The following is a 24,763-nucleotide window of genomic DNA, read 5'->3' on the forward strand; positions in this document are numbered from 1 at the left end:
CTTGTTAGAAATGGAGATTCCCAGGCCCTGACAGCCCTACTGAATCAGAAGCTCTGAGGGTGGGTCCCAGCAATTTGTTTTTCACAGGCCTTCCAGGGGATTCTTCTCATGTGTGTTAAAGTTTGAGAATCACTGGATTAGTGTTTGCCCCCCAAATTCTCAGATGAGTTATTAAGCTTTTGGGAGAAATGGTATCTTTCCAAGACACAAATTGCACTTGAAGCTGCCCAGTTCTGCTATTATCAGAGACAGAAAGTGGAATTGGTGGCCACTGAAGGGTCTCTGTAATCCTTGATTCCCCTGAAGTTAGTTTCTGCCTAGGCATTTGTTTCTAAAATAAATACTAGAAATTCATGTGATAGCCAAAGAAATAGAACTCAGTAGCCAAAAGTGATTAAAAGCAATTTCTATCTTTACTGGAGATTTGGAAAGTGTTAGAGGATTGAATTTAACCTGCAACTTTTTGCCTGTTCTTCTGGCTCCCAGTGTTATACATACCATACCTTCCAGGAGTCTCTTGAAACCCTTCCTGTGTTTACCTCCTAGGCAGAACATATACACAAAGGCAGCCCTAACTTGGCTTCTGACTCCCATGTCCACCTCTTACTTCCTTCCTTCTCCCTTTTTTTCTTTCATGTAGGTTTGCTCCCCTTGCTAAAGTCACTTAATCAAAGCTGGTTCACTTCTTGCAGTCCTGAAGCCCTTTTACCTACATCCTCCATCTGTATAACAAAATCCCAAGAACTGATCCACCACATCTGATGGGCAGATGGAGGAAGCCAAGAGGATAAAGACAGTTCTTTTGCTGGTGGATGAAAGGGAACAAATCTCTCCCTCTCCCTCTCCCTCTCCCTCTCCCTCTCCCTCTCCCTCTCCCTCTCCCTCTCCCTCTCCCTCTCCCTCTCCCTCTGCCTCTCCCTCTCCCTCTGCCTCTCCCTCTCCCTCTCCCTCACCCTCTCCCTCACCCTCTCTCTCTCCCTCTCTCTCTCCCTCTCTCTCTCTCCCTCTCTCCCTCCCCCTCTCCCTCCCCCTCTCCCTCCCCCTCTCCCTCCCCCTCTCCCTCCCCCTCTCCCTCCCCCTCTCCCTCCCCTCCCCGTCCCTCTCCTCCTCCCCCCAAGTAGAGGGTTGAATTGGGCCTCTGAGAGCTCTTCTACTTGTAATTCCTTGATTTGGGATCTCAAAAGTACCGATCAGGCATTATTAAATTTACTTTTGGGGGAATTTTTGTGCATTGTACACTGGTATGATTAAGCCCTGATTTTAACAGTGTTGGGGTTGATTTATTATTCTCAGAGCGTCTTTAATGGATATGAATTTCATTTTGAAGAAAAATCAGGTTGCCAAACAAGAATCTTCTTTACCTGTTAGTACTGTTGGCTTTCATCATAATCCACTGCAGAAAGCAGTCATCTCAAAGTATGGGTGGATGCTGACAAGGTCTACTGAGAATTGAGATTTAGTTCCACATTAAACGAAATTTAATTTGAAAATTTAGTGACCCTCTGGCATTGTAATTATTTTTGAGATTTTAATTGAAAAATATGAGTCAGGAATATGTGATACTTTCTGAACAAAAACACTACCCTCATGCAAAGATGAAAAAGGTTCTAGATCCTGTCCAATGATTTTCAGTGTAGACTGGTAGGATTGAAGTTCAATGAAATTTCAGGCTTTATTATTTTCTAGAGCATTTTTGCATATACCATTACCCCTTCCTGGAATTTTCACCTTCCTGCCCTTCATTGATTTGAATCTGATCCTACCTTTTCTCCCCAAGGAGTGCAGCACAGTCTAGGAAAATTCACAGTGGATTAAGGGTCAGAGAAATAATGAGAATCCTCCTACTTAATAGGACAGTGGGTGGGTCTCTTGACTTAATTTTGAGTCTCCATATCTTTAATCTCCAAATATAACCCCCCTAAAAATAATAGCCACTAACATTTCATGAGCATTTAGCATAATGGAAAGTTTTTCACATATATCATTTCATATAATTATAACTATTTACCATAACACATTTATCATTTATTCACATTTTTTCATCTCCTCCCCTTTTAAACAAACAGTAGCAGACATGGGGCACCTGAGTGGCTCAGTTGGTCAGAGTGGCGTCTGACTCTTGATTTCAACTCTGGTCATGGTCCCAGGGTCCTAGGATCAAACCCTGTGTTGGGCTCCATGCTGAGAGTGGAGCCTGCTTAGGATTCTCCCTCTCTCCCCCTGTGCCCCTCTCCCCTGCTTGTGCTCACTTGCTTGATTGCTCTCTCTAAAAAAATTAAATGAATACATTTTTAAAAGTTAAAAATATTTAAACAAGGGTGCCTGGGTGGCTCAGTTGGTTAGGCATCTGACTTTGGCTCAGGTCATGATCTCATGGTTTGTGGGTTCGAGCCCTGTGTCAGGTTCTGTGCTGACAGCTCAGAGCCTGGAGCCTGCTTCAGATTCTGTGTCTCCCTCTCTCTCTGTCCCTCTCCCACTTGCACTCTGTCTCTCCCTCTGTCTCAAAAATAAATAAACATTAAAAATATATATTTAAACAGAAAGCAGACTTATTTCTCTTTCTTTAAACTTGGAAACAATCATTTTTGCTCCCCATTTTATACAATATAAGAAAGATCTTGAGATTGTGTGGCAGATATATATATATATATATATATATATATATATATATATATATATATATATGATTTTTACATGCTCAAATGAGCCACATGCATTCTTGTTCTATGAAAAATGTTTTGTTGGAACAAGATACATCATTTAGATACTTGAGAGGAAAAAGTAAAACCAGTAAGTTGGGACACTTGAAGGCCACAGATGAGATTAACTAGGCCATGGATTTTAACGTTTATTTATTTATTTTTTGGGGAGAGACAGCATGAGCTGGGGAGGGGACAGAGAGAGAGGAAGTCACAGATTCTGAAGCAGGCTTCAGGCTCTGAGCTGCCAGCACAGAGCCCGACGCGGGGCTCGAAGTCATGAACCACAAGATCATGACCTGAGCCGAAGTCGGATGCTTAACCAACTGAGCCACCTAGGCACCCCACTAGGCCGTGGATTTTAAATCTTGTGGAGCCCTCTACAAGGTGGTTTTATATTTTGTTTTCTTTTTCTTTCTTCAGAGTTTAATTATTGCAACATAATTCACATAACAGTTACCATTTTGGAGCATAAACTCCTGTGCCTTTTAGTACATTTACAGCGTTGTACAACCATTATTACTGTTTAATACCAGAACATTTTCATCACCCCTAAAAGAAATCCTGCACCCATTAACAGTCCATCAACTCCTCAATTCCTTTTTCATGACTGAATAGTATTCCTTTATATGGAGATACCATGTTTTATTTATCCAGTCAATAGTTGATGGGCATTTAGGTTGTTTCCACTTTGTGGCTGTTATGAATAATGTTGCTATGAACATTCACGTACAGGTTCCAGTCCTCTTTTACACCTACCAGCACTTTATTGAAGGGTATGCTCCCTGGGAACTGACAATGAGGGGAAAGGTATGTGAGCCCGGGAAGGAAGGAGAGGAAATAAAAGTTGCTGCATCATCAAGCTGACCACCGCCTTGCAACCTAACACAGCTAGTGGTGCTTGGACCCACAGGCCATGTCCAGGGAGGTTATGAATCCCAGTGACTCAGAGCAGTTCACTGGTCGAAAGAAGGGCAACCAATTCATCCGTTTTCACTTCCTGTCTCAGAGTGCATGCCACAGGGCCTTAATCCCTTTGTCCTCTGGGTCATGTTTCTTGGCCTCTGTGGGAAGTCTCTGTAGGACTGGCCTAGTCAATATCAAGATGTTTATGTTACTCCTTTTGAGCTGGTGCCATGCATGGGGGCTCCTCTGTTGGGGGCAGTGGCAGGAGCAGCTTCCAGGGCATGGTGAGGGAACTACATGAACCATCACTGGAACAATTAAGGCTGAGAAGTGTAACAAGTGGCCAAGGTCCAGGGTTGGTGAGGCCATGAGACTGAGCATTCTAGGGTGGTGCATAATCTGGGTCCTGTATGCTGAGGGATCAGAAAGTGTTGCTTGTTTGCTGTTGGTTGGTCGGTGGACTGGTTTTCTGGTTATAGTGCTGTGTAACAAATATAGTGCTGTGTGTGAGTATAGTGCTGCTCACTAAGACTGAGCAGTTTGTATTGCTGCCTTCTTTCTCAGGGTTCTGTGTATTGCCTGGGCTTGGCTGGGAGGTTTTCACTTGAGATATTTACTGAGGGACACCTGGAGGGCCAAGGTGACACACTCAGAGGCTGGCAGTTGGCGGTAGCTATTGGCTCTGTTGATTGGAGCACTTCCCTGAGACCTGCTGTTTGATTTAGCCTTCTCAGAGCATGGTGATGTGTTCCAAGAGGGTGAGACCCCAGAACTGGCATTCCATGTCCCTTTTAAATATGGGAAACTGAGTCTTCTAAAGTTATATGAGTGGGTCAGGTCATACAGAAGCCACAGGAATGATGTCCTTGTCCTGATGCTGTCAGAGGATCATAGGAAATAAGGAAATGTGTGTCTTAATATCCCCTCCAGGCCTGGCACATAGTAGGTGCTTGTGAACTCAGTATTTATTGAGTGCTTAATGTGTACAGAATATTATGCTAGGCCATCAGGGCTACAGGAAGAAATGGAACTTGGGCCTTTCCCTTAAGCTTATCAGGGGGCGCCTGGGTGGCTCACTTGGTTAAGTGTCGACACTTGATTGTGGCTCAGGTCATGATTTCACAGATTGTGAGTTCAAACCCCACGTCGGGCTGTGTGCTGGTAGTGCTGATAGCCTGCTTGGGGTTCTCTCTCTGTCCCTCTGTCTCTTCTCTCTCACAATAAAATAAACTTTAAAAATCTTTTTAAAAAGAAGCTTATATTGGGGTGCCTTGCTGGTTTAGTTGGTAGAACATGTGACTCTTGATCTCAGTTATGAGTTCAAGCCCCACATTAGGTGTAGAGATTACTTAAAATCTAAACAAACAAACAAACAAACAAACAAAAAAACCCAGAAGCCTATATATCCTAATAGATGGATTGAAAAGGGGGACAATGAGAGAGGGCCTGTGGAGGGTGGAGCTTCTTGTGCTTGAGAACCACAAATGAAAGAGAGAGGGACCCAAATTTGGATTAAAGAGGGAAAATGGCTGAGAGAGGAACAGCACTGATGGAATTTAGAGGGAAGATTCATTTTAGAGGCAAGAGGCGTAGTGGGAAAAGCTGTTTCCTTTATTTACCTTTGTACTCCTTGCCTAATTCCAGCAGGATAACAGGTACAAAGATGCTTAAAAATGTTAGTTGTTTTTATAGATATTACTGATAGGATGTTGAAATGATCTACAAATGGGGAGGTTTTGGTCAGTGGGACATAATATTCATGGTCTGTTCATTCAGTAAGTATTTGAGTACCATGTGTAAGGCACTGGGGATTCAGAGGTAAGACAAGAGCTTAGAGGGCAAGGGGTAAATGAACAGGCCCAGACTGTAGCATGTGGGGCAGTAACAACTGTGGCAAAGGGAAATGCTGTGTTGGGAGGGGGGTGATGCAGGTAAGTGATGGATCATCTCTCTGCATTCCTTCCTTCCCACTTCGAGTCCCACATTCTGCTGGTTTCTGCACATCCACAGAGGAGCTACAGGCAGGGCCTTGCCCTGTAGATCAGCATAGTCTAGAACAGCAATTCTCAAGATGTGGGCCCTGGACCAGTAGCCTTACCTGGGAACTTGTTAGAAAGGCAGATTCTCTGGCTCACCCCAGGACCACTCCATCACAAGCTCTGAGGGTGCCATCCCTCAGTCAGAGTTCATAAGCCCTCCAACTGGTTCTGATGCATACCTCAGTGGGAGGAATAGTGGGCTAGGACAATTCTCAGTCCTCCTGCTGCATGTTAGAATCATATGTAAGCTTTTTTTTTTTTTTTTTTTTAATTTTTTTTTCAACGTTTTTTATTTATTTTTGGGACAGAGAGAGACAGAGCATGAACGGGGGAGGGGCAGAGAGAGAGGGAGACACAGAATCGGAAACAGGCTCCAGGCTCCGAGCTGTCAGCACAGAGCCCGACGCGGGGCTCGAACTCACGGACCGCGAGATCGTGACCTGGCTGAAGTCGGACGCTTAACCGACTGCGCCACCCAGGCGCCCCTCATATGTAAGCTTTTAAAGCACCACTACCCTGGCTACACCTGAGATAGTAGGTCAGCTTCTGGGAGGGAGATGCATGCATCTGTCATTTTTTAAAAGCTCTGTGGGGAACCTGGTTGGGTCATTCATTTGAGGGCCCAACTCTTGATTTTGGCTCAGGTTATGATCCCAGGGTCATGGGATTGAGCCCCATATCAGGTTTCTCACAGAGTATGGAGCCTGCTTAAGATTTTCTCTCTCCTTCTGCCCCTTCTCTTGCTTGTGTGCACTCTCTCTCTCTTTCTCAAATTAAATAAGTAAGTAAGCAAGTAATTAAGTGAAAGCTATCAAGGTGATTCCACTGCATAGCCATAGTTGAGAACCACTGGTCTTCATGTGCTTAGATGAGTCACCACAGATGTGAATGCATCCATGCCTGCCAGTCTACAGAGGGGAGAGCCCCCACAGGAGGGGGCTGGCTGGCATTGGACTTCCCATTTGATAAGCTCTTCATTCCTGGTTCCCTTTCTTTTTTCTGGACACTGACTCAGTTGCACTGATATGAGTATGATTGGGAAGGTTTCTTTAAAATTCATTTATTCTTTTAAAAGCTTATTTTTATTTATTTTGAGAGAGAGAGAGCACGTGCACAAGTGGGGGAGGGGCAGAGAGTGAGGGAAGAGAGAATCCCAAGCAGGCTCTGCACTGTCAGCACAGAGCCCAATGCAGGGCTCGAATCTATAAAATGTGAGATCATGACCTGTGCTAAAATCAAGAGTTGGACACTTAACTGACTGAGCCAACAAGAGGACCCTAAAATTCATTTAATGCAATTAATTTTTAAAAGTCGAACACAGCTGGCCTCCCCTGAAAACTTTGTATTTTGATAATGGTTATTACCAGTACCATGAATAATTGATAACAGTTCATTAATATTCTAGTGAGAGAGTGCTCAGGCTAATAAAATTCATTCATTTTAAAATTAGTTTTTAAAAATGTGTTGCTGCAGGGGCACCTGGATGGCTCAGTCGGTTAAGCGTTCGTCTTCGGCTCAGGTCATGATCTCACGGTTCGTGGGTTCAAGCCCCACGTCAGGTTCTGTGATGATAGCTCAGAGCCTGGAGCCTGCTTTGGATTCTGTGTCTCCCTCTCTGTCTGCCTGTGCCCTGCTCACACTCTTTCTCCCTGTCTCTTAAAAATAAATAAACATTAAAAAAAATTTAATAAAAAAAATGTGTTGCTGCAGCCCAAGGATAATGGGAAATTACTCCAAGCAAGAGCACATCAGTGAAGCATGAAATTTTATGCTATTCTGTTAACATGAAATAGTTGTTTAGCTGCTCAGTATCCCCGTTTCATTCGCACTTCCATAGGGATGAATTGCCCAGGAAAAGGCCTCCATTTTAATGGTGCCCATTACCTCAACACTCTTGTCCTGGGAAGCATTACTGCATCAGGAATGGGGCAGGTGTGGCTCTGACATGGGCACTCCTTGTCCTTTTCCTAGGTGGGGCACCTGGAGGAAGGTGTTCTCTGCTCCTCTTTGTTTTGGGTTTCCTTAAGGCCTTCACTCTCGGGCCAGATTCTTTTAAATTAAACTTTCTGTTTTGAAGTTACTGTAGATTCACATGCAGTTATAAGTGATACTACAGAGAGATCCCAGGTACCCTTTACCCACTTTCCCCCAATGGCACTAACTTGCAACACTGCAGTATACTATCCCAACAAGGGCAGTAACACTGGTACAGTTAAGAATAGAGGACATTTCCATTACCACAAGGATCCTTCATGCTGCCCTTTTGTAGCCACCTACTTCCTCCCTTCTGCCCCTCTTCCCTACCCCCTGGCAAGTTCTATTCTCCATCTGTTCTCATGGGGTTCAGAGATAAAATTGGGTCTCTGGTTTAATAAAAGAGAGACAAGGATATGCATATAGTACAAAGTACAATGGACAAAGGATGATTGAGTAAGAAAACTATAAACACTTTAAGGTTTCAGGCCATACAGGAAGAAGGCTACTTTTAGGAACCAAATTCAGCATTAACCTATAAGTATACCATGATTTTAGAGGAGGTCTCTTGGTATTGTTAATGTTCATGTATTAATTGCCTTTGCTGTGTTAATCATGATCTGCCTTGATTCCTCTGACTGTGTTGCACTAATGGTAATAACTGGTTAAGTCCATGGCCCCTAACAAAAAGGGGCTGTGTGGTTCATGCTCTACCCCAGGATAAGCCTGGAGCCTCTCAGCCGGGGCTCCTGCAGAGTCATGGAAAGTTACAAGATAGAAGATGGAGATATGAGTTAATTATGTGGCTTCTCTTCAAATGAATGTTCTAGAAATGATTGCTTGACAGTTCTTGCAATCAGGAGAGGCTGATGCTGTGTGGAGGAATGAGGCCCTAACCCAGTCTCACTTATTCAGCAAAGCTCAACCCTGATAGAACTATGAGATCTTCCTTATCCATGTGTCCCAGAGTAGCTAAGTGTTAAGGGAGAGAATCACAGGAAGGAGCTGCCAGACTTCTCTTTTAAGTGCTGTCCAGTATGATAGCTGCTAGCCTCATGTGGCTAGTGAGTACCTGAAATGTGGCCAGTGTGCTGAGAAACTAAACTTTTAACTGCATTTAATTTTTTTAAGTTTATTTATTTAAGTAATTTCTACACCCACCATGGGGCTTGAACTCACAACCTCAAAATTAAGAGTCACATGCTCTTCTGACTCAGCCAGGAGCCCCTAATAGCATTTAATTTTGATTATTTTGGTTATGTAAAAATTTTTTTAATGTTGATTTTTTGAGAGACAGAGACAGAGTGCAAGGGTGGGGAGGGGCGGAGAGAGAGGGGGACACAGAATCCAAAGCAGGCTCCAGGCTCTGAGCTGTCAGCACAGAGCCCAACGCAAGGGCTCAAACTCACAAACTGTGAGATCATGACCTGAGCTGAAGTCAGACATTTAACTGACTGAGCCACCCAGGCACCCCTAACTTTGATTATTTTAAATTGAAGTAGTCATATGTGGCTTGTGGCTGCCGTGTGACTGTACAGAGACTCTAGTTTACCCATTTGGACTGTTTGAGTCACTTCACCCTCCTCAGGCCAAAGGAGAATTGCTTTTCATAGTTGTCTCCAGGATTCTCTGGCTACTCCCTTTACCCACCCAGCATCAGCCTCTCTAAAACATTTCCAAACCGTTAGTTTGAAGAGGAAGCAAATAATTAGTCTGCTTGAGCAGTGGCCAGATCTGCGCCCAGCCGGTCAGTGCTTGGCTCACAGCAGTGCTTACTTGATACTTCTCTGATGAGTTAGATTTATACCTCTCTCCACATTTGCAGGCTTATTCCTGGGACAAGGATGAGATTTTTTCTTCCCTGTGTGTGATACTGGGTCACAGCTTTCATTCATGGGCATGGAGATCAAGTTGTTACATTTCTTCCTTAGCAGTAAAGCAGTAATTAAGAGTGTGAGTCCTGGAGTCAGATTCTTCGGTTGGGATCTGGCTTCTCCACTTTCTGATGGTGTGACTTCAGACATGTTAATTAACCTCTTTGTGCCTCCATTTCTGAGCCTATGAGGGTTGAAATAGAGTACCTCCATTATAGGGTGATTGAGCCAAGTAAATCCAAGAAGTGCATAGGAACTGCGTCACCTCCTACTCTGAAGCACATGATGATGACTATGAGCATAATGAAGATTTTCTGGAAAGGAAAGGATTTGTAGCTGTGACTCTTACAAGTGGCCACAAGGGGGCAGCCTAAAATCATGCATATCCCAGGAACAGAGTGACTTCTGTTTGTAAAGCCTCTGGGTAATGTGGCCAGTTCCAAATGTGCTTGGCCATTTTAAACCTTCAGGTTTTTTTCTTCTTTTTGAAGAACATTTTCAGTGTTTCTTTGGCTGTACCTCAGATAGAGGGCAGGCCCATAAACATCTGAAAGGTGGCATGGACAATAAAGTTAGGTCCCTCTAGGATGGACAGGTTGATATAGGTGCTGACAGAAACAAGCATCTGTTCGGGGGTCCTAAGCTTCTCTTTGTAACTTTTCACACAGAAAAAATCTTATTAATTAAACTCTTGAGGGAGATATTAGAGCCTGAAAGTGCCAGAGAAAAGAGAAACCTGGTTTTGTTTCCCTTTCACTGACTACATACCTACCTTTGAGCATTGTATGTACACCTCAGGGGCACTATTGGGGGACAGTGCCCTGAGCTGAGGTGACCCAGAAATACATAAGCCACCCTTGCCTCCGTAGCCTCTCCCTCCTTCCAAGGAGACTGAGTCAGAGGAGAACTCTGCAGCCAAGAAGAATGAAATGAGGGTTCTGCCAACTGTATGGGAGCACAGAGCATCATGGGGTCTGGGGAACTGTGGGATCTTGAAGGTGGGTGGGGTTTTAATAGGTACAAGGAGGATGTGAGAGAAAGAGTGTTTTGAGCTAGAAGGTGTGTGGAAGAAAGGGCCAGTGCTAAGGTCAAGTTGGGAAGAGAGTTTGAGATCAGACTGTGGGGAGCCAGCAATGATGATCTAAGAAATTGGATCTTCAGATTCTTTTTAGATTAGTGTCCTCAATTTATTTTATTTTTATTTTTTATTTATCATCAAGTTAGCTAACATACAGTGTAGTCTTGGCTTCAGGAGTAGATTCCCATGATTCATCACTTACATGCAACACCTAGTGCTCATCCCAATAAGTGCCCTCCTCAATGCCCATCACCCATTTCCCCAACCCCCCACTCCCATCAACCCTCAGTTTGTTCTCTGTAGGGCCTTCAGATTCTTGATGATGATCATGTTGTTGGTAGCATCATAATTATTAAGACTTGACTAAATAAAAACATGGGGCACCTGGGTGGCTCAGTCGATGGAGTGCCTGACTTCGGCTCAGGTCATGTCCTCACGGTTCAGGCTCAGGCCCTGCATCGGGCTCTGTGCTGACAGCTCAGAGCCTGGAGCCTGCTTTGGATTCTGTGTCTCCTTCTCTCTCTACCCCTCCCCTGCTTATGCTCTGTCTCTCAAAAATAAATAAAACATTAAAAAAAAAGTTGACTAAAAACAGACATGGGTAATGGTACTTATAGTCCACGTTGATTTTCTAGCATTTCAGTCTTGAGCTTCAGTATGCCTGATACACAATCCAGGTTGCAAAATCAGATGCTCATGGGAAGTTGTGACAATCTGGTGTTTATCACATCCATCCCTATCTGTATTCCTCCTACCTACACTGAGTCCAAGTCTCCAGGTCTTTCCCCTGGACAGTCACAGGAACCTCTCCAAAAGAGGTGCAGTAACTGTGGCAGCAAGGCACACAATAAAGTCAGCATATGATATTACCAGAAAGGAGGGTCTAGGCACCATGAAAGTGAATCTGGTTGTACTAACACAGAAGCTGATTTCTCTAAGATGTTGTGCCTGAACGTTATATAAGTAATGCTCCTGAATGATTGATTGTGACTGAGTGCAGTAAATTATTTGTAATCCTAAAATGACCATAAAGATCATTTGGTCTTTGATTCAAAAAGCTCTTTATGATCCTGTAGAAGATGGGTAGAGATGTGGAGCTCCTAGGTTGTTTCCTGGACATTTTGTGTCAGGGGGTGTGGAGGGGGGCTGTCCTCTATTCCATTTTATTTGTTGTAGGTATTTAAATGACAAACAGGAGCACATTATATTTCTTTTTTTCTGATTCTAAAATACTAAGATTGAGGGGCACCTGGATGGCTCGCTCAGTTAAGCATGTGACTTCAGCTCAGGTCAAGATCTCACAGTTCAAGAGTTTGAGCCCTGCATCAGGCTCTGTGCTGACAGCTCAGAGCTTGGAGCCTGCTTCAGATTCTGTGTCTCCCTGTCTCTCTCTGCTCCTCCTCCACTCATATTCATTCATTCATTCATTCATTCTCTCTCTCTCTCTCTCTCTCTCTCTCTCTCTCTCTCTCACACACACACACACACACACACACACACACACACATACACACACATAAATGTTTTAAAAAATGTAAAAAAAATAAAATACTAAGATTGACATTGAAGCATATTTAACAGAACCGTTCCAAAGTCAAAATTCAATGTTGTATTTCTCAGTGCTTACTCAAGGAGCTTGTACATGTCCCTCAGCAGTTGGCTCCCTTCAGAAAATAGAATGTTCACTATCTGTGTAATAGTTGTGTCCACTTTTGTGCTTCTCATCTCCCCGGGAGCCAGGCTCAGGGAGGCCTGGTGTGCTTTTCTGCACACTGCCAGACCTTCTTGGCACTTAACTGCACTTTCTGACTCCCTCCAGGGCCAGTCCTGGGGACAGAGGACTAGGGAAAGAGTGTGGTTCTCCAGGATTGGGATTGGGGCCACTATAGCAGTTTGATGGGTGAGTGTGAAGCTGTGACTGTCACCCCTCAGCTCTCAGGGCCTGGCCGTGTATGTGTGTGTGTGTGTGTGTGTGTGTGTGTGTGTGTGTGTGTGTGGTGGGGAATGGTGGATTGGGCCCCCATATGATGGTGATGGTGATGGATGATGTATGTGTATGGCCACACCCAGGGTGTGGGACCAGTGGCCCCTCACCCTCACCAGATAGGGAAAGAGGGAAAAATAATTTCATCATGTTATATTTTTTATAGGCATGGATGGATTTTTAAGATCTGATGAGAGACAAAGACTAGCTAAAGAAAGACGAGAAGAGAGAGAAAAATGTCTTGGTAAGTTGTGCCCTTTGGCTATTTAGGTACAAAGGCATAAAGATGTGGTGGTGTGTTTTCTGAAGATCCTTAGGAGTTTATGACTGAATGGGAAGAGAGCTAGGACAATTGCTAGATGAACATGAAGAACTGGGGGGTAAATCTACACTTATTTAGCAAACATTGAACTTCTGCTGTGTTCTAGACACTCTGCTAGAGACTGTGGATAAGATGGTAAAGAATGAGAAACAATCACTGACCCCGCCCCCTCAGGCATCCATTATGTGCCCTCACTTATGCTCTCTCTAGGGCATCTAGAAAGGCCATCATCAGAACTGAGAAAATAAGCAGTTAAGACATTTTCTGTGTTAGAATGGGAACCCATTTGAGAAAAGCTGTCTTACCTCTTGCAAACTATAGACAGAAGGGTATGATGTATTCCCCACAGGGTACTGGGAGGTAGGTAAATAGTGGTTTCCCCACTGAATTGAGACAAATGAGCTTTCAAATTCCCGATTGCCTCCTGGTGGTTGGTTCACACAATGCGTCTCCCAGGGAACCCTTCCCTGACACAGCCAGGTAGATAGTTTTAGGAAATGTCTTGAGAGAGGAGTGTCTTGAGTTTATACCCCCTTGCCTCGCTCAATGTCTTAATTATGAGAAATGCATAGTTAACATGTTTTTTAGTGTATGTACCCTTAGAACTCATTTCTCAACCTAGTGTATGGCTTGCCCATTGTGGCAAGTCTCACTTAAGGATAGCAATAATAGTTGTAGCTTCCATGTGTAGGGCAGTTACTGTGCACTTTCCGTGCATTGCCTCATTTAATCTTCACAACATTGTGATTTTGCAGACATGATGGTCTCCACTTCACAGAAGAGGATTATGTGGTTAGCATGCTCAGGGTCACCCAGCTAGTGGCAGACATGCCAGAACCCTTCATCTCAGTCACTGTAGCCTAGAATCCCACTGGGCTCCTTTTTTGGTCTCAGTCTTGTATCTACATTTTGGTCTTAATCCAAACAGCATGGGGTGCTCTGGTAATGACACCTCTCTTCTGCTTTCCTTCCCCCAGCTGCCCGGGAGCAGCAAATCCTGGAGAAACAGAAAAGAGCTAAGCTCCAGTATGAAAAGCAAATCGAAGAGCGATGGCGGAAACTGGAAGAGCAGCGGCAGCGGGAGGATCAGAAGAGGGCTGCTGTGGAAGAGAAGAGGAAGCAGAAACTCCGGGAGGAGGAGGTAAGGTCCAAGGACCTCCAAGCCTCTCAGTGGCTCACACGGGGCTTGGTGCTCAAGGGCATCTGAGTGTCCTGCCCAGCTCTAGGGTACAGAAAACATCTCATACCATGTCTTCTCTCAGCAGCAAGACATGGTATAGTGAAAGCAACAATGGAATAAGAATGAAGAGACTTACTCATTCAACTCAGGTGTTAATTTTCTCTGTGACCTTGGACAAGCCAATTGGCCTGTCTGGATATTTGCTTATCTCTGAAGTGAGGGGTTGGATTTAGCAGTCTCCGAGGCCTCTTCCAGACCTAATGTTCTCTGAATTTGAGACTCAGAAGGAATTATGGATAGGGACCTGCTAATATAGCCCTGGGGGTTGTGCTGTGAGCCTGTGCCTCTTGGATGGACATGAGGCTAGAGGAAGGGACCTGAAGGCAGAGGAGAGGGTGAGGGCAGAGGGTGATGGTCCTCATATTTCATAGCTGGAAAAGCAAATAGTTTGCCTTTAACTACAAAGATGCTAGTATATTTAAATTTTAATGTGGTTCCTTGCTTTAATCATCCTTTCTCTCCAGTTACCTTTTTAAAAAGAAATGGAATGTAATTACCTCTGCAGAGTCCTTTGTTACTAAACTTTGAAAATATATTTAGAAAGCATAGTTGGGGTATAGATTTTCTTAACTATATTTTAAGGATGTAATCATAGCCTTGTATCAGATGATGATCATTTTTTATTCATAAGATATAATGACTCATCGTTTAGTATGAACAATATAGAGGCTTGTTAATCGCTAGCACTATAGGATTCAGAGACATTTGAATAAATTTGGTATCTTTTTAAATTGCTGAATGGTTTATCACTATACATCTTTGCCCCTTCCTCTTTTTTAAATTAAAAAAAAAACATGAACATGTGCACATGGACACATACACACACAGTTAGACCCATCTTTGCCTATACACCCCTTATTTAAATGGTGATTTCTGGGGTGCCTGGATGGCTCTGTCATTTGAGCATCCAACTCTTGATTTCGGCTCAGGTCATGATCCCAGGGTTGTGGGACTGAGCCCTACGTCGGGCTTCACCCTGAGTGTGGAGCCTGCTTGGGATTCTCTCTATCCCTTTGCCCCTCTCCCCTGCCCACACACTCTCTCTCTAAAATACAATACGATACCATATGATATGATAACGATAACGATTTCTTTGTTCCTCTTAGCAAAGGGAAGTCATTGCAAGGGTCTTAGCCCTACTTTGCCATTTCTGGCTGTGGCCTGATAGCTACATGGCTTCATCTGTTCCCTGTGCAAATCCCAGCTCCACTACTAGGAAGCTGGTAGCTGGGGGCGAGTCACATAGCTGCTCATAACCCTCTAACTTACTCTCCTCGGCCCAAAACAGAGGTGGTCACAAATGACTTTTTTTAATAATTTTTTTTAATGTTTATTTTTGAGAAAGAGAGACCGAGCACAAGTGGGGAGGGGCAGAGAGAGAGGGAGACACAGAATCCGAAGCAGGTTCCACACTCTGAGCTGTCAGCACAGAGCCTGATGTGGGGCTCGAACCCACGAGCCACGAGATCATGACCTGAGCTGAAGTTGCATGCCCAGCCAACTGAGCCACCCAGGTGCCCGAAGGAAATGACATTTGTGAAAGTGCCCAGCAAAGCACCTTGTACAGAGTAATGTTCGGAAATATTAGACTCCCTTCAGTGACTTCAGCTGAATCTTTAGCAATTGCACTTCCAGATAATTTTCTATTTGCCTTGTGTGTTTCCTTTCACCCCTAAGATGGGTGATGGTGGGGAGTGGAGGATGCTGCCTGACCTTTGTCATGACACATACAAGCTGAGCTTGCTTCCCTCTTCTCCCCGGACACAGAAGGGCAAGGCTGAGAGCCTGGGCCTCCCATGGTTGTGTAGCAACACAAGGAAACAGCAGCCGTCCTCTGCCACTGCTCCCACCCTCAGGGCCCCCAGAGTCCCAGGTGGAGCTTAGGGACTTTCCACATACAGGCCGGCCTGGTAACCACAGCAGCGTCAGCAGTCTGCTGGTACCGAGATCTGTTTGGCATTCTTGTGGGTGATCTTTGGAGAGGATGGATAGGTCTGCACTTCAGGAGCCCCTTTCCAGAGGAAACCCTGTGCATTTGCCTTCATGGTTCGATGGAGATCTTCAGCAGTGCTGCTGCCTGCGTGGCACATGGCTGTGGAGATTCTCCAATCTTTTCTTCTTCTTATCATGTTCTGTCTCTGTCAACCAGGGAAAAGTCTCTATAGGAATGGTTCATTCCATTGCAGCCCATTTTGCTACTGTAGCTTATTAGTAAGTATTCAGGTTGCCCACCAAGTCCTACATCTCTGGGTCTGGTATTAGGAGCTTATAAAAGACCTGTTGACTCCACCCCTCCCTCCTAGCCCTGGTCTGGTTCCATGTCCATAGAGTTGCCATGATGTTACTTTTGGTAACTCCTCATGTCTGTGTGGGTGAGCCCCAGACTTGGCCAGGAGGCTTCCTATCTACTAGTACCGAAGTGGGCACCACAAACAGCCTGGCTTCCTGGGCTTTTGAGGACTGGAAGGGCTGGAGGCTGGTCAGGCCTGTCCTGGGGAAGGGGGTGTCCAGTATCCACTTGAGATACTGAGCTTGAGCTCATTCCCTCACTGAAGGCTGCTTTCTCCTCAAATTGGGTTCTTCTAATCCTTACATGCCACACAGCTCCCAAGACTGAGGCTTCTGGACCAAACCCTTGTCACCTACTTGGGTTAAGACTGACAACACAGTATACTCACCCATTCTCCACTTGGCGAAGTATGGTTTCCTGACTAGAGCCCCTGAGAAATGGGGTTTGGTGAAGCCAACTCCATGGTCCTCATGTTAAACAGATAACCAGGAAAGCCCTCTTTCAAAGAGTAGCTTCATCTCTGTGGGATTTTTTGACACATCACAACTTCTCATACTCTTACTGCTTGATACCTAGCAAAATCCACCAAGCTGACTGTAAAAACGAAAATTTCATTAAACTGAGAGCTAGCCACTCTCAGAGGGCATTGGCTGGCATGGGGCCATGGCGACTACATGGCCTTCTGGCCAGATGAGACATCTGTTTGTAAAGAGAAAGACCTTCTGCAGAGCCCTACTGATAACCTCTTGGGGGCTTGTCCGCACACTGTTCCCCAGAACACATGTAGTAAGGGCAGTGGAAAAGGCACAGCCAGCTCTCCACTCCTGCTAGAGATGGCTGTCTGGGTCATCGACACTGCCTGTGCAGTGTCCTGCTGGAGGCCTTTTACACTCCTCAGCCAACTCTGTGGCTCACCTTGGTCTTGGTTCTCCTCTGAGTTCATCCAGGCAGACCTAAGGCCAGAGTTAAAGGGGTCAAGGGTGAGGTCCCCTCATTCCTTCCTTCCACTAAGGCTTACCCAGTAGAGGACATTCTCAGGACAAGAATCTACCTTGCCCTTTCCCCATCCTCTGTTGATTATCCAGTGATACTCAGGAGAACGAGAATTTGGCAGGAATTTCAGTATGCAGTATGCAGCTATAATATTTATTAATAGTGTTATTCTGGTGTGATTGAACTTCCTTGCATGCTCTGTTATGCTCAGCCTTTCCTCTAACCAGTGGTTCTCACATTGAGGTCCCAGGACCAGCAGCATCTGCATCACCTGAGAACTTGTTAGAAATGCAAATTCTTAGGGGTGCCTGGGTGGCTCAGTCAGTTAAGTGTCCGACTTCGACTTCAGCTTAGGTCATGATCTCATGGTTCGTGGGTTCAAGCCCCACATCAGGCTGTGTGCTGATAGCTCAGAGCCTGGAGCCTGCTTCACATTCTGTTTTCCTCTCTCTGCCCCTCCCCCACTTGAGCGCACGTGTGCTCTCTCTCTCCCTTTCTCTCTCTCTTTCTCTCTCTCTCTCTCTCTCTCAATAATAAATGAACATTTTTAAAAAATAATAATAATTTTTCCTATTCAAATCTGGATTCAGCTAGTGTTGGTTAAGGACATATTATGCTAGTTATTGTCTCATAGACTTGAGTGATCTGGTGATATGGGTACTGTTATCCCCACTTTTTTTAACGTGAGGAAAAAACTTTAGGTAAGTATACATGGGAGTTTACAAAAATATCAATATCATCCCCATTTATAGATAGAAAACTTATGCCCAAGGATGTTAAATTATTAACTCAAGGTCATAGGGCTAGAAAGTGGCAGGCAGAGGTGCGATTTGAAGCCATATTTCCTGACTCCAAATCTAGGATTATTTCCATTCCATCCAATGAAGGAATAGAAAAATCTCTCTCTCCCTCTCCCTCCCTCCTTTCATCTCTCTTTCTCTCTCTCTCCCTCTCTCTCTGTCTCTCTCTCTCTCTCTCTCTCTCTCTCACACACACACACACACACGATAATACAATATAGGACTAACCTCTAACAAGAGTGAAGTGGACCAGTGCTTTGACATATTTGAATTATCCCATTCTGATGACTTTGAGTTCCATAAGTCTCATACTATAGAGTTTGATTACCACCTGTTTTTCATCATCTCTGCAAAAGTGTGTGACACAGAGTAATTGTGTCTTCTCTTCAGGATAGCTTCATTTTCATAAACCTGCTTATGATTCAAAGGAATGTATCTCTAACAGTGGAATTTGCACCAACTCAGTGGGTAGGGGGTGGATGGCAGAGGTTTTTTTTTTTTTTTTTTTTTTCTTTAAGGTAACGGAACAGTCCAGGAGTAGGTATAGCTTTGGGTGAACATTCTCTTGTAATTATACCCCTATGTAGCTGCTCAGTTTGGCTGACAAGTCTTGGTGTTCTTAGTTGTCATTGATCTCCTAGTAAATGAAGGAGTGTCTTGTGAGATCCTTCTGGCATGTAGGAAATCTCCCATAACCCACTCAATACTAAATTCACTCGAGGTAAAAGGTTTCAACACTTGTATTAGGTCACTGGTTAAATATTTCATGTTAAATCCATATAATGAAATAATTTTCAGTCCTGGTCTCAAGCGACCGTACTTCAAGTGTCAAATAGTCAAGACGTTCTAGTCCCTCTAAACCCCCAACTTTTCTTGGGGTAGGCCCTGAGGTTTGGCTGTCAGAATTTAATGGGCCAGGGTCATGAGGACAGGACTTTGCTAGGAAATGCACACTCATAATTGTAGAGTCTCAGCCAAAAGCTAGAGCAAATAAAAATCTGAGATTTACAGGAGAAAAAAAATCCCCTTTCTACTCAGAGGTCCCTGGAGAGACCATGTCTTAGCAAAGTGCTATTCAGAGAAAAATTATGCAGAGGAAGCTGAGATGTAGATAATGCACATCCCATCTCTCTGGTATAGACAGAAGGGATAGATCCAGACACCTCATAAGCGACCTTTCTGTGTTTCTAGTAAGTAAAATAAAGGAGGAGCCTTTCCCTGATTTTGAAGTCATGGTTACTCAGTTGGTGCTTCCCTGAATTAATTTTGCTTGCTTTTTATTCAAGCCATGAGAAAATAGTTATCTTTTTGTTTTAGATTGGGCTAGGATTCCTAAAGCGTCTCAGGGTTGGCTTTTATGAAGGCAAAAGGGCATCAGCATGTACCTGTTTTCCTTGCTTCAGGCTTTCTGTAGTAGAGTCAGGGAGAGGATTTGGTATTTGCAGTGTCATTGGGGTGGTGGAGAATGCAAAATTAGAACAGCTTCACTCCAGTGCTGAGGAAATATTTGCCAGCCGTCAGACCCAAGTTTATGAATATAACACTTTGGTAACACAGGAGAGTGCTTTTTAATAAATGCTCTGGTAAGAGAAAAGCCTGTTTTGTTTTGTTGTTGTTTTTTCTCTTCTGGCTAGAAACCGTCTAGTTCTTCTCCTCACCACCCCCCCCCCACCCCCCCGTCTAACTGTTGAGAATGCATCGATGCTTTGTTTTGTGGCCAGAAGGTTCCCTACTCTTGTCTCTTTTAAATTTTGAAATATGCAGCATTATGCCCAGAATACTATGTAGCAGGAAAATGTTACAATGTAGAAAACGATTGATTCCCCTTTAAGAAGTTCTAAGATGAAAATGGGTCTTGGTAAAATAGATCTCAAAGCCATGTATGTATACTCCAGAAAGTTATGTTTAAGGCTACAAAAATTCAAATTATATTTTAATTTAAATTTTATCAAATGAGAATGCTTTATGCTTTTCTACTAGAGAGCATGCACTTGGTTCCAGAGCACAATTCTAGTTCTAGTAGATAGGGCAAAATGGGACGTGAGACAGGCCTGAAGGAGTTAATGCTTGTCTGGCATTATTCTTAAACAAATCAAGGCCTGGCTGCCGCAGCAGCCTGTCCCCTGGGGCTGGGAGCCAGCACTAGCTGCATTGTTTACTCTCCACCCACTAAGATCTCGCTGGTGTGATGTAGAGCACGTGTGCCTAGGTTTTGGATGCTTAACACAGAGAAACCCATTTGGTGACTCACCCTGAGCACCGCTCGGCAGCACAGTGGGGCTGGGTGGTTAATGTTGCTCTTCCTTATGTGAACTGGGCAGGAGCGGCTGGAGGCGATGATGCGTCGGTCCCTGGAGCGCACACAGCAACTGGAGATGAAGAAGAAGTGCTCATGGGGAGCTTCACTGGCCACAGGGCCTGGAGGACGTGATGGTGAGTGTAGGGCTATCCCTGCATTGCAGGGCCCAGGTGGGAGATCATGGGTCAAGCAGAAGATCGTGGGCACAGGCTGGTGCCCACGGGATCTGGGGCATGCTTTGTAGTTATCTGCAGGTACCTTTATCAGCTGTGATGCCAACCTTCCTGTATATGTATTTCTCATTAAGGGGGTCTGTGCATTATTTTTGCTAGCAAACAGCAGTTGATACAGTAACTGGGCTTTTTGAGGTAAAACAAAAGAAAAGCAAAGAAAATGAATGCAGAGCCTGGTTAACCAGATGCACATGGCAAGCCTAGGTATACTCTGATTTCAGGGAAGGTCAAATGGCAGTAGCCTAAGTCACTACTGCAGTGTGACCCAGAAAGGCTGAGCAGCGGTTACCCTCCAAAAGGGGCTGGGGCTTTTCCCTCCTCATTATTAATTTTTGTTGCTCTTCCCATTTTGTTTCAAGGTGACTTATTTATTTCATTTTCCAGTTCATGCTCATCTTTAAATTTTCAAGTGCTTAATGTAATGTGTGGATTGTTACTAGTCTCTGGGTAGCTTTTCCCTCTCCAGTGCCTTCTTTACTGTGATTTTGTCATTCTGTTACACAGGAGTTGTATATTAGCTTTTTCTGAAAACAGATGGATTCCATTTGTAGTACAGTTTCTTGACTTCGCTGTATTGTGCTTTTACCCTCTGTCAGTGAATATACTTTATTTTCTTTTGGAGAAGTCAATAACCTATTTCAGTTACTTTTTCTAATTTCCTAGTTAGAAACTAAACTCAACCAGAAATTGGGACTTTTTTCTTTTACCTCTCTTTGCTCTGATTTTTTGCTGTGTAGGTGAATCAGAAAATACCCCACCCCCTCCTCTAGGTTTAGCATCCAGCACCCTTCCTCCGGACCCAGGGACCAGTGCCACCGCTGCCGAGTCCACCAACGGTATATCTGAGCTTCACCGCACCGTGGCGTTTTGTGATGACTGTACTGATCATCCTCCTCCATCACCGTGTTTGTCTCAAGCACTCTTAGTTGATTTCTTAGACTGACCCCTTAGAACTTTTTTTCTAGAACTGTGAATGACATGCCCATGTTTCTTTGTTCCTCTGTCATCGTGGAGCTGTGCATGCCTTACACCCTAGTGCCCTGGAGACATTTCATCCTTAGCTCACCAACTGCTGCTTGAAAATCTTGTCAGTGTTTGACTTATGTGCATTTAGATCTTTAATACTCTCACTAATTACTGGTTTTAGGCATGAAGTAGTAAGGTGTTTCAGTCACTTCTGGTTACCAAAACCTGTGCCCTTAGAGAGTTCTGTGTGTTAATATGATAGATTCCTGGAAGAGGTGTTTGAGACAGAGTGGTAGTGAGGTTATCGGTACCAGCACTGGAAATCTAAAGGAGATAAGTTTGCTTTGTTTTTGATTTACTCTATCTAATAGGCTCTCTGTTTTTGGATACAGGCCTGGGAAATTCTTAGTGCCTAGAACAAGAGCAGAATTAGTAAAATTTTGCTTCCATTTAATAAAGACTTTAGAAATTTAATCCATCTTTGACTGGCAAAGAAAAACAAGATGTAAACAGGATGCAGTATTTATCAGCAATACGGAAGGTCAAGTTACAGCAGTAGGAATAAATATCCTTGGCTTCCAGCATTCCTTTGACAAAGAAAAATCCTTACTGGTGTTGCTGAGTAGCAGACACTTTGCTGCATGGGCCAAGTTAACTCTAATGTGGCACTGGTCTTCCCTTAACAGAGAGGGGCAGTAGGTAGGAGTTGATAATTACCCCTTGGGAATCACACGCAGGGCTCGGGCCAGGGCGAGGCAAGCACAATATGTGACTTGGACACACAATTTAAAGCATTACCAAAGATCTAAGTTATCGAGATGAATTAATATTTGAATAAATCTAAATGCGTAATAATCCATGATGAACAAAATATCCAATTTCTAAAGGCGAGTACCATACTGAGTCAGCCATAACGGAGCCTACAGCAAAAGGGGAAATGTGTACCCTTTTACACTTGGTTTTATGTAATTTCTACTGGTTAATTTTTTTTTCAGAACATTGAAGTACTCAGAAAAAATGCTGAAAAATTGAGTAGGTCTACTAAAACTCACATCATTTTTTAAAAAAAAATTTAATATTTTTATTTATTTTTGAGAGACAGAGCATGAGTGGGGGAAATGAAGAGAGAGAGAGAGAGGAAGACAGAATCTGAAGGAGGCTTGAGCCTTTGAACTGTCAGCACAGAGCTCATCCCGGGGCTTGAACTCATGAACCGCAAGATCGTTACCTGAGCCAAAGTCGGACATTTAACTGACTCAGCCACCCAGGCGCACCAAATCTCACATCATTTTAAATTTAAATATTTTATTTATACCAAAATAGAATTTATTATAATTTCACTCCAGCTTAAGACAATTAAAAATTACTTAAGATTGTCATTTGATGACACATTGTAAAACATGGCAATTTTCACATTTGAAAACAGTATGAGGAGAGGAGTAGATTTTGAAAATATTATTAATGAGTTTGCTTCCTTTAAAGCCAAGGGCATACATCTTTCCTTTTGCCTCAGGCTTTGATAGGGCGTGGCACGGCACTATCAGCACCTCTTCATTTGCTATAATGGTTTAATTTAGAAACCAGTCTAAAATAAAATAACGGCTGCAAGTTAAGAACACCAGATCCCAGATCATGTGTTAAAATCCTAACCATAAATAGTCACAGCACTAGAGAAAGGGCCATTGTGATCCCATCTCTTGAGAAGAGGAAGAAACCAGCTGCTAAAGGTGGTTCTGCTTTAAATACAGCTTCTTGCAGTACACATTACTTCTCTCTCCAACCTGAGCCTGTAGATAACTGTCAGAAAGTCTGGTTTCAGCTCAGTCTCAGACCATAGAACATTTTCCAGTGGTGATTTGTCTCTGTGTCTAGACTGGTTTTGTTTTTGTGTAGTCTGAATGTGCTTAAAAGTCCCTGGACACAAGGAGTTGATTTGCTGGTGGGATTAGTGTGGCTTTAGTTGAACAGTTGAGTGAGGTTGAACGTTTGAAATTGAAGAGAAGATCCTGCTTCAGACTGATGACTGCCGTGGCCTGGGCATTTCCAGATAGGCTAAGTATGTAGCAGGATGATGGAAGAAGTGTGCTGTGCCACAGCAGTTTAGGAAACGTGTGGATGAGGACAGGAAGAACACTTTGGGATATGTGTTTCTCGATCTACAATGGTGTGAATACCAATGTCTTTAATGCGTTTCTCTGCAGCATGTGACAAACTTTCAACATCAGCCATGAATTTGCCAAAGCAGACGGAGCCTCCCATGAGTAAGCGCCTGTCTTCATCCACCGTGGCAATATCCTATTCCCCAGACCGAGGCAAGTGAACAAGTAGACCTGGTCTCTGTAGTTTTCCTCTTTTCTAGTGTGAGTGTCTTAACATCGGCCTTTGTGAGAACCCCTTGAGCCTCCTGCAAATACCTCCATTATCCTAGCCTTGTGGTCTGAATGTGGGAGCCTCAGGACCTCACTTAATGGGACTTTGGAAAGTGGCATCACTCTTTAGAGTCAGATCGTTGTTGAATAGGTGCAGGAATTAATGATATTCTTTCAGTCTGAAAGAGACTATTCCATTTTCTACAGTGCATGTAGGAGTTATCCTGCCCTAGAATTAATTGACCAGTGGGCAGAGAAGACCGTTAAAAAAGTAACTGCCTGGTTATTGATTGATGTGATCTAGTTGATTAGCCAGAAACAGCAGAAGTCATCAGGCTGAGGTTCATGGAAAACTTACAGGTATGAAAAAAATGGGGCTATGCTATTGTCTGTGGTTTGTAGGCCTGCCCATTTCTGTTTGAAAACAAGTTCAGAACTAATATGAAGGCTTTAAAAGGAGAAAAGAATGGGTGGCCTGTTCTGGCACTCATTTTGAGGTGGAAGATGGCATGTGTAGGACGTGTGCCGGTTCCAGAAACTGAATAGATTTAAAACTGCTCGTGTTCTAATTGAGGCTCAGATAAGTCACTAAAAGCAGGAACTTACACCTTCCAGAGTATATAGGTTAGGGAAGAGAATGATGCTCTCCATGCATTAAATGTGTATTTTATTTATTTATTTAAAAAAAATTTTTTAA

At 43.8% G+C, this 24,763-nt stretch overlaps 1 protein-coding gene across 12 annotated transcripts in view; it reads left to right on the plus strand.

The window, feature by feature from the left end:
- The window catches only part of MAP7D2 (MAP7 domain containing 2), a 112,708-nt gene that overhangs the window by 40,202 nt on the left and 47,743 nt on the right, over nucleotides 1-24,763 (plus strand). For 9 of the 12 annotated variants that reach the window (XM_081793681.1, XM_081793680.1, XM_081793682.1 and 6 more), the window contains 5 exons: nucleotides 12,721-12,798; nucleotides 13,854-14,017; nucleotides 20,521-20,632; nucleotides 21,469-21,567; nucleotides 23,899-24,009. In XM_081793681.1, the coding sequence (XP_081649807.1) occupies nucleotides 12,721-12,798; nucleotides 13,854-14,017; nucleotides 20,521-20,632; nucleotides 21,469-21,567; nucleotides 23,899-24,009 (564 nt within the window). The remainder of the gene's footprint in view (nucleotides 1-12,720; nucleotides 12,799-13,853; nucleotides 14,018-20,520; nucleotides 20,633-21,468; nucleotides 21,568-23,898; nucleotides 24,010-24,763) is intronic. The other 3 variants (XM_081793684.1, XM_081793691.1, XM_081793683.1) reach the window with 2 other exon arrangements.

This window comes from Panthera onca, chromosome X (assembly GCF_046562875.1).
Source record: "Panthera onca isolate mPanOnc1 chromosome X, mPanOnc1 haplotype 2, whole genome shotgun sequence".
NCBI lineage: Eukaryota > Metazoa > Chordata > Mammalia > Carnivora > Felidae > Panthera > Panthera onca.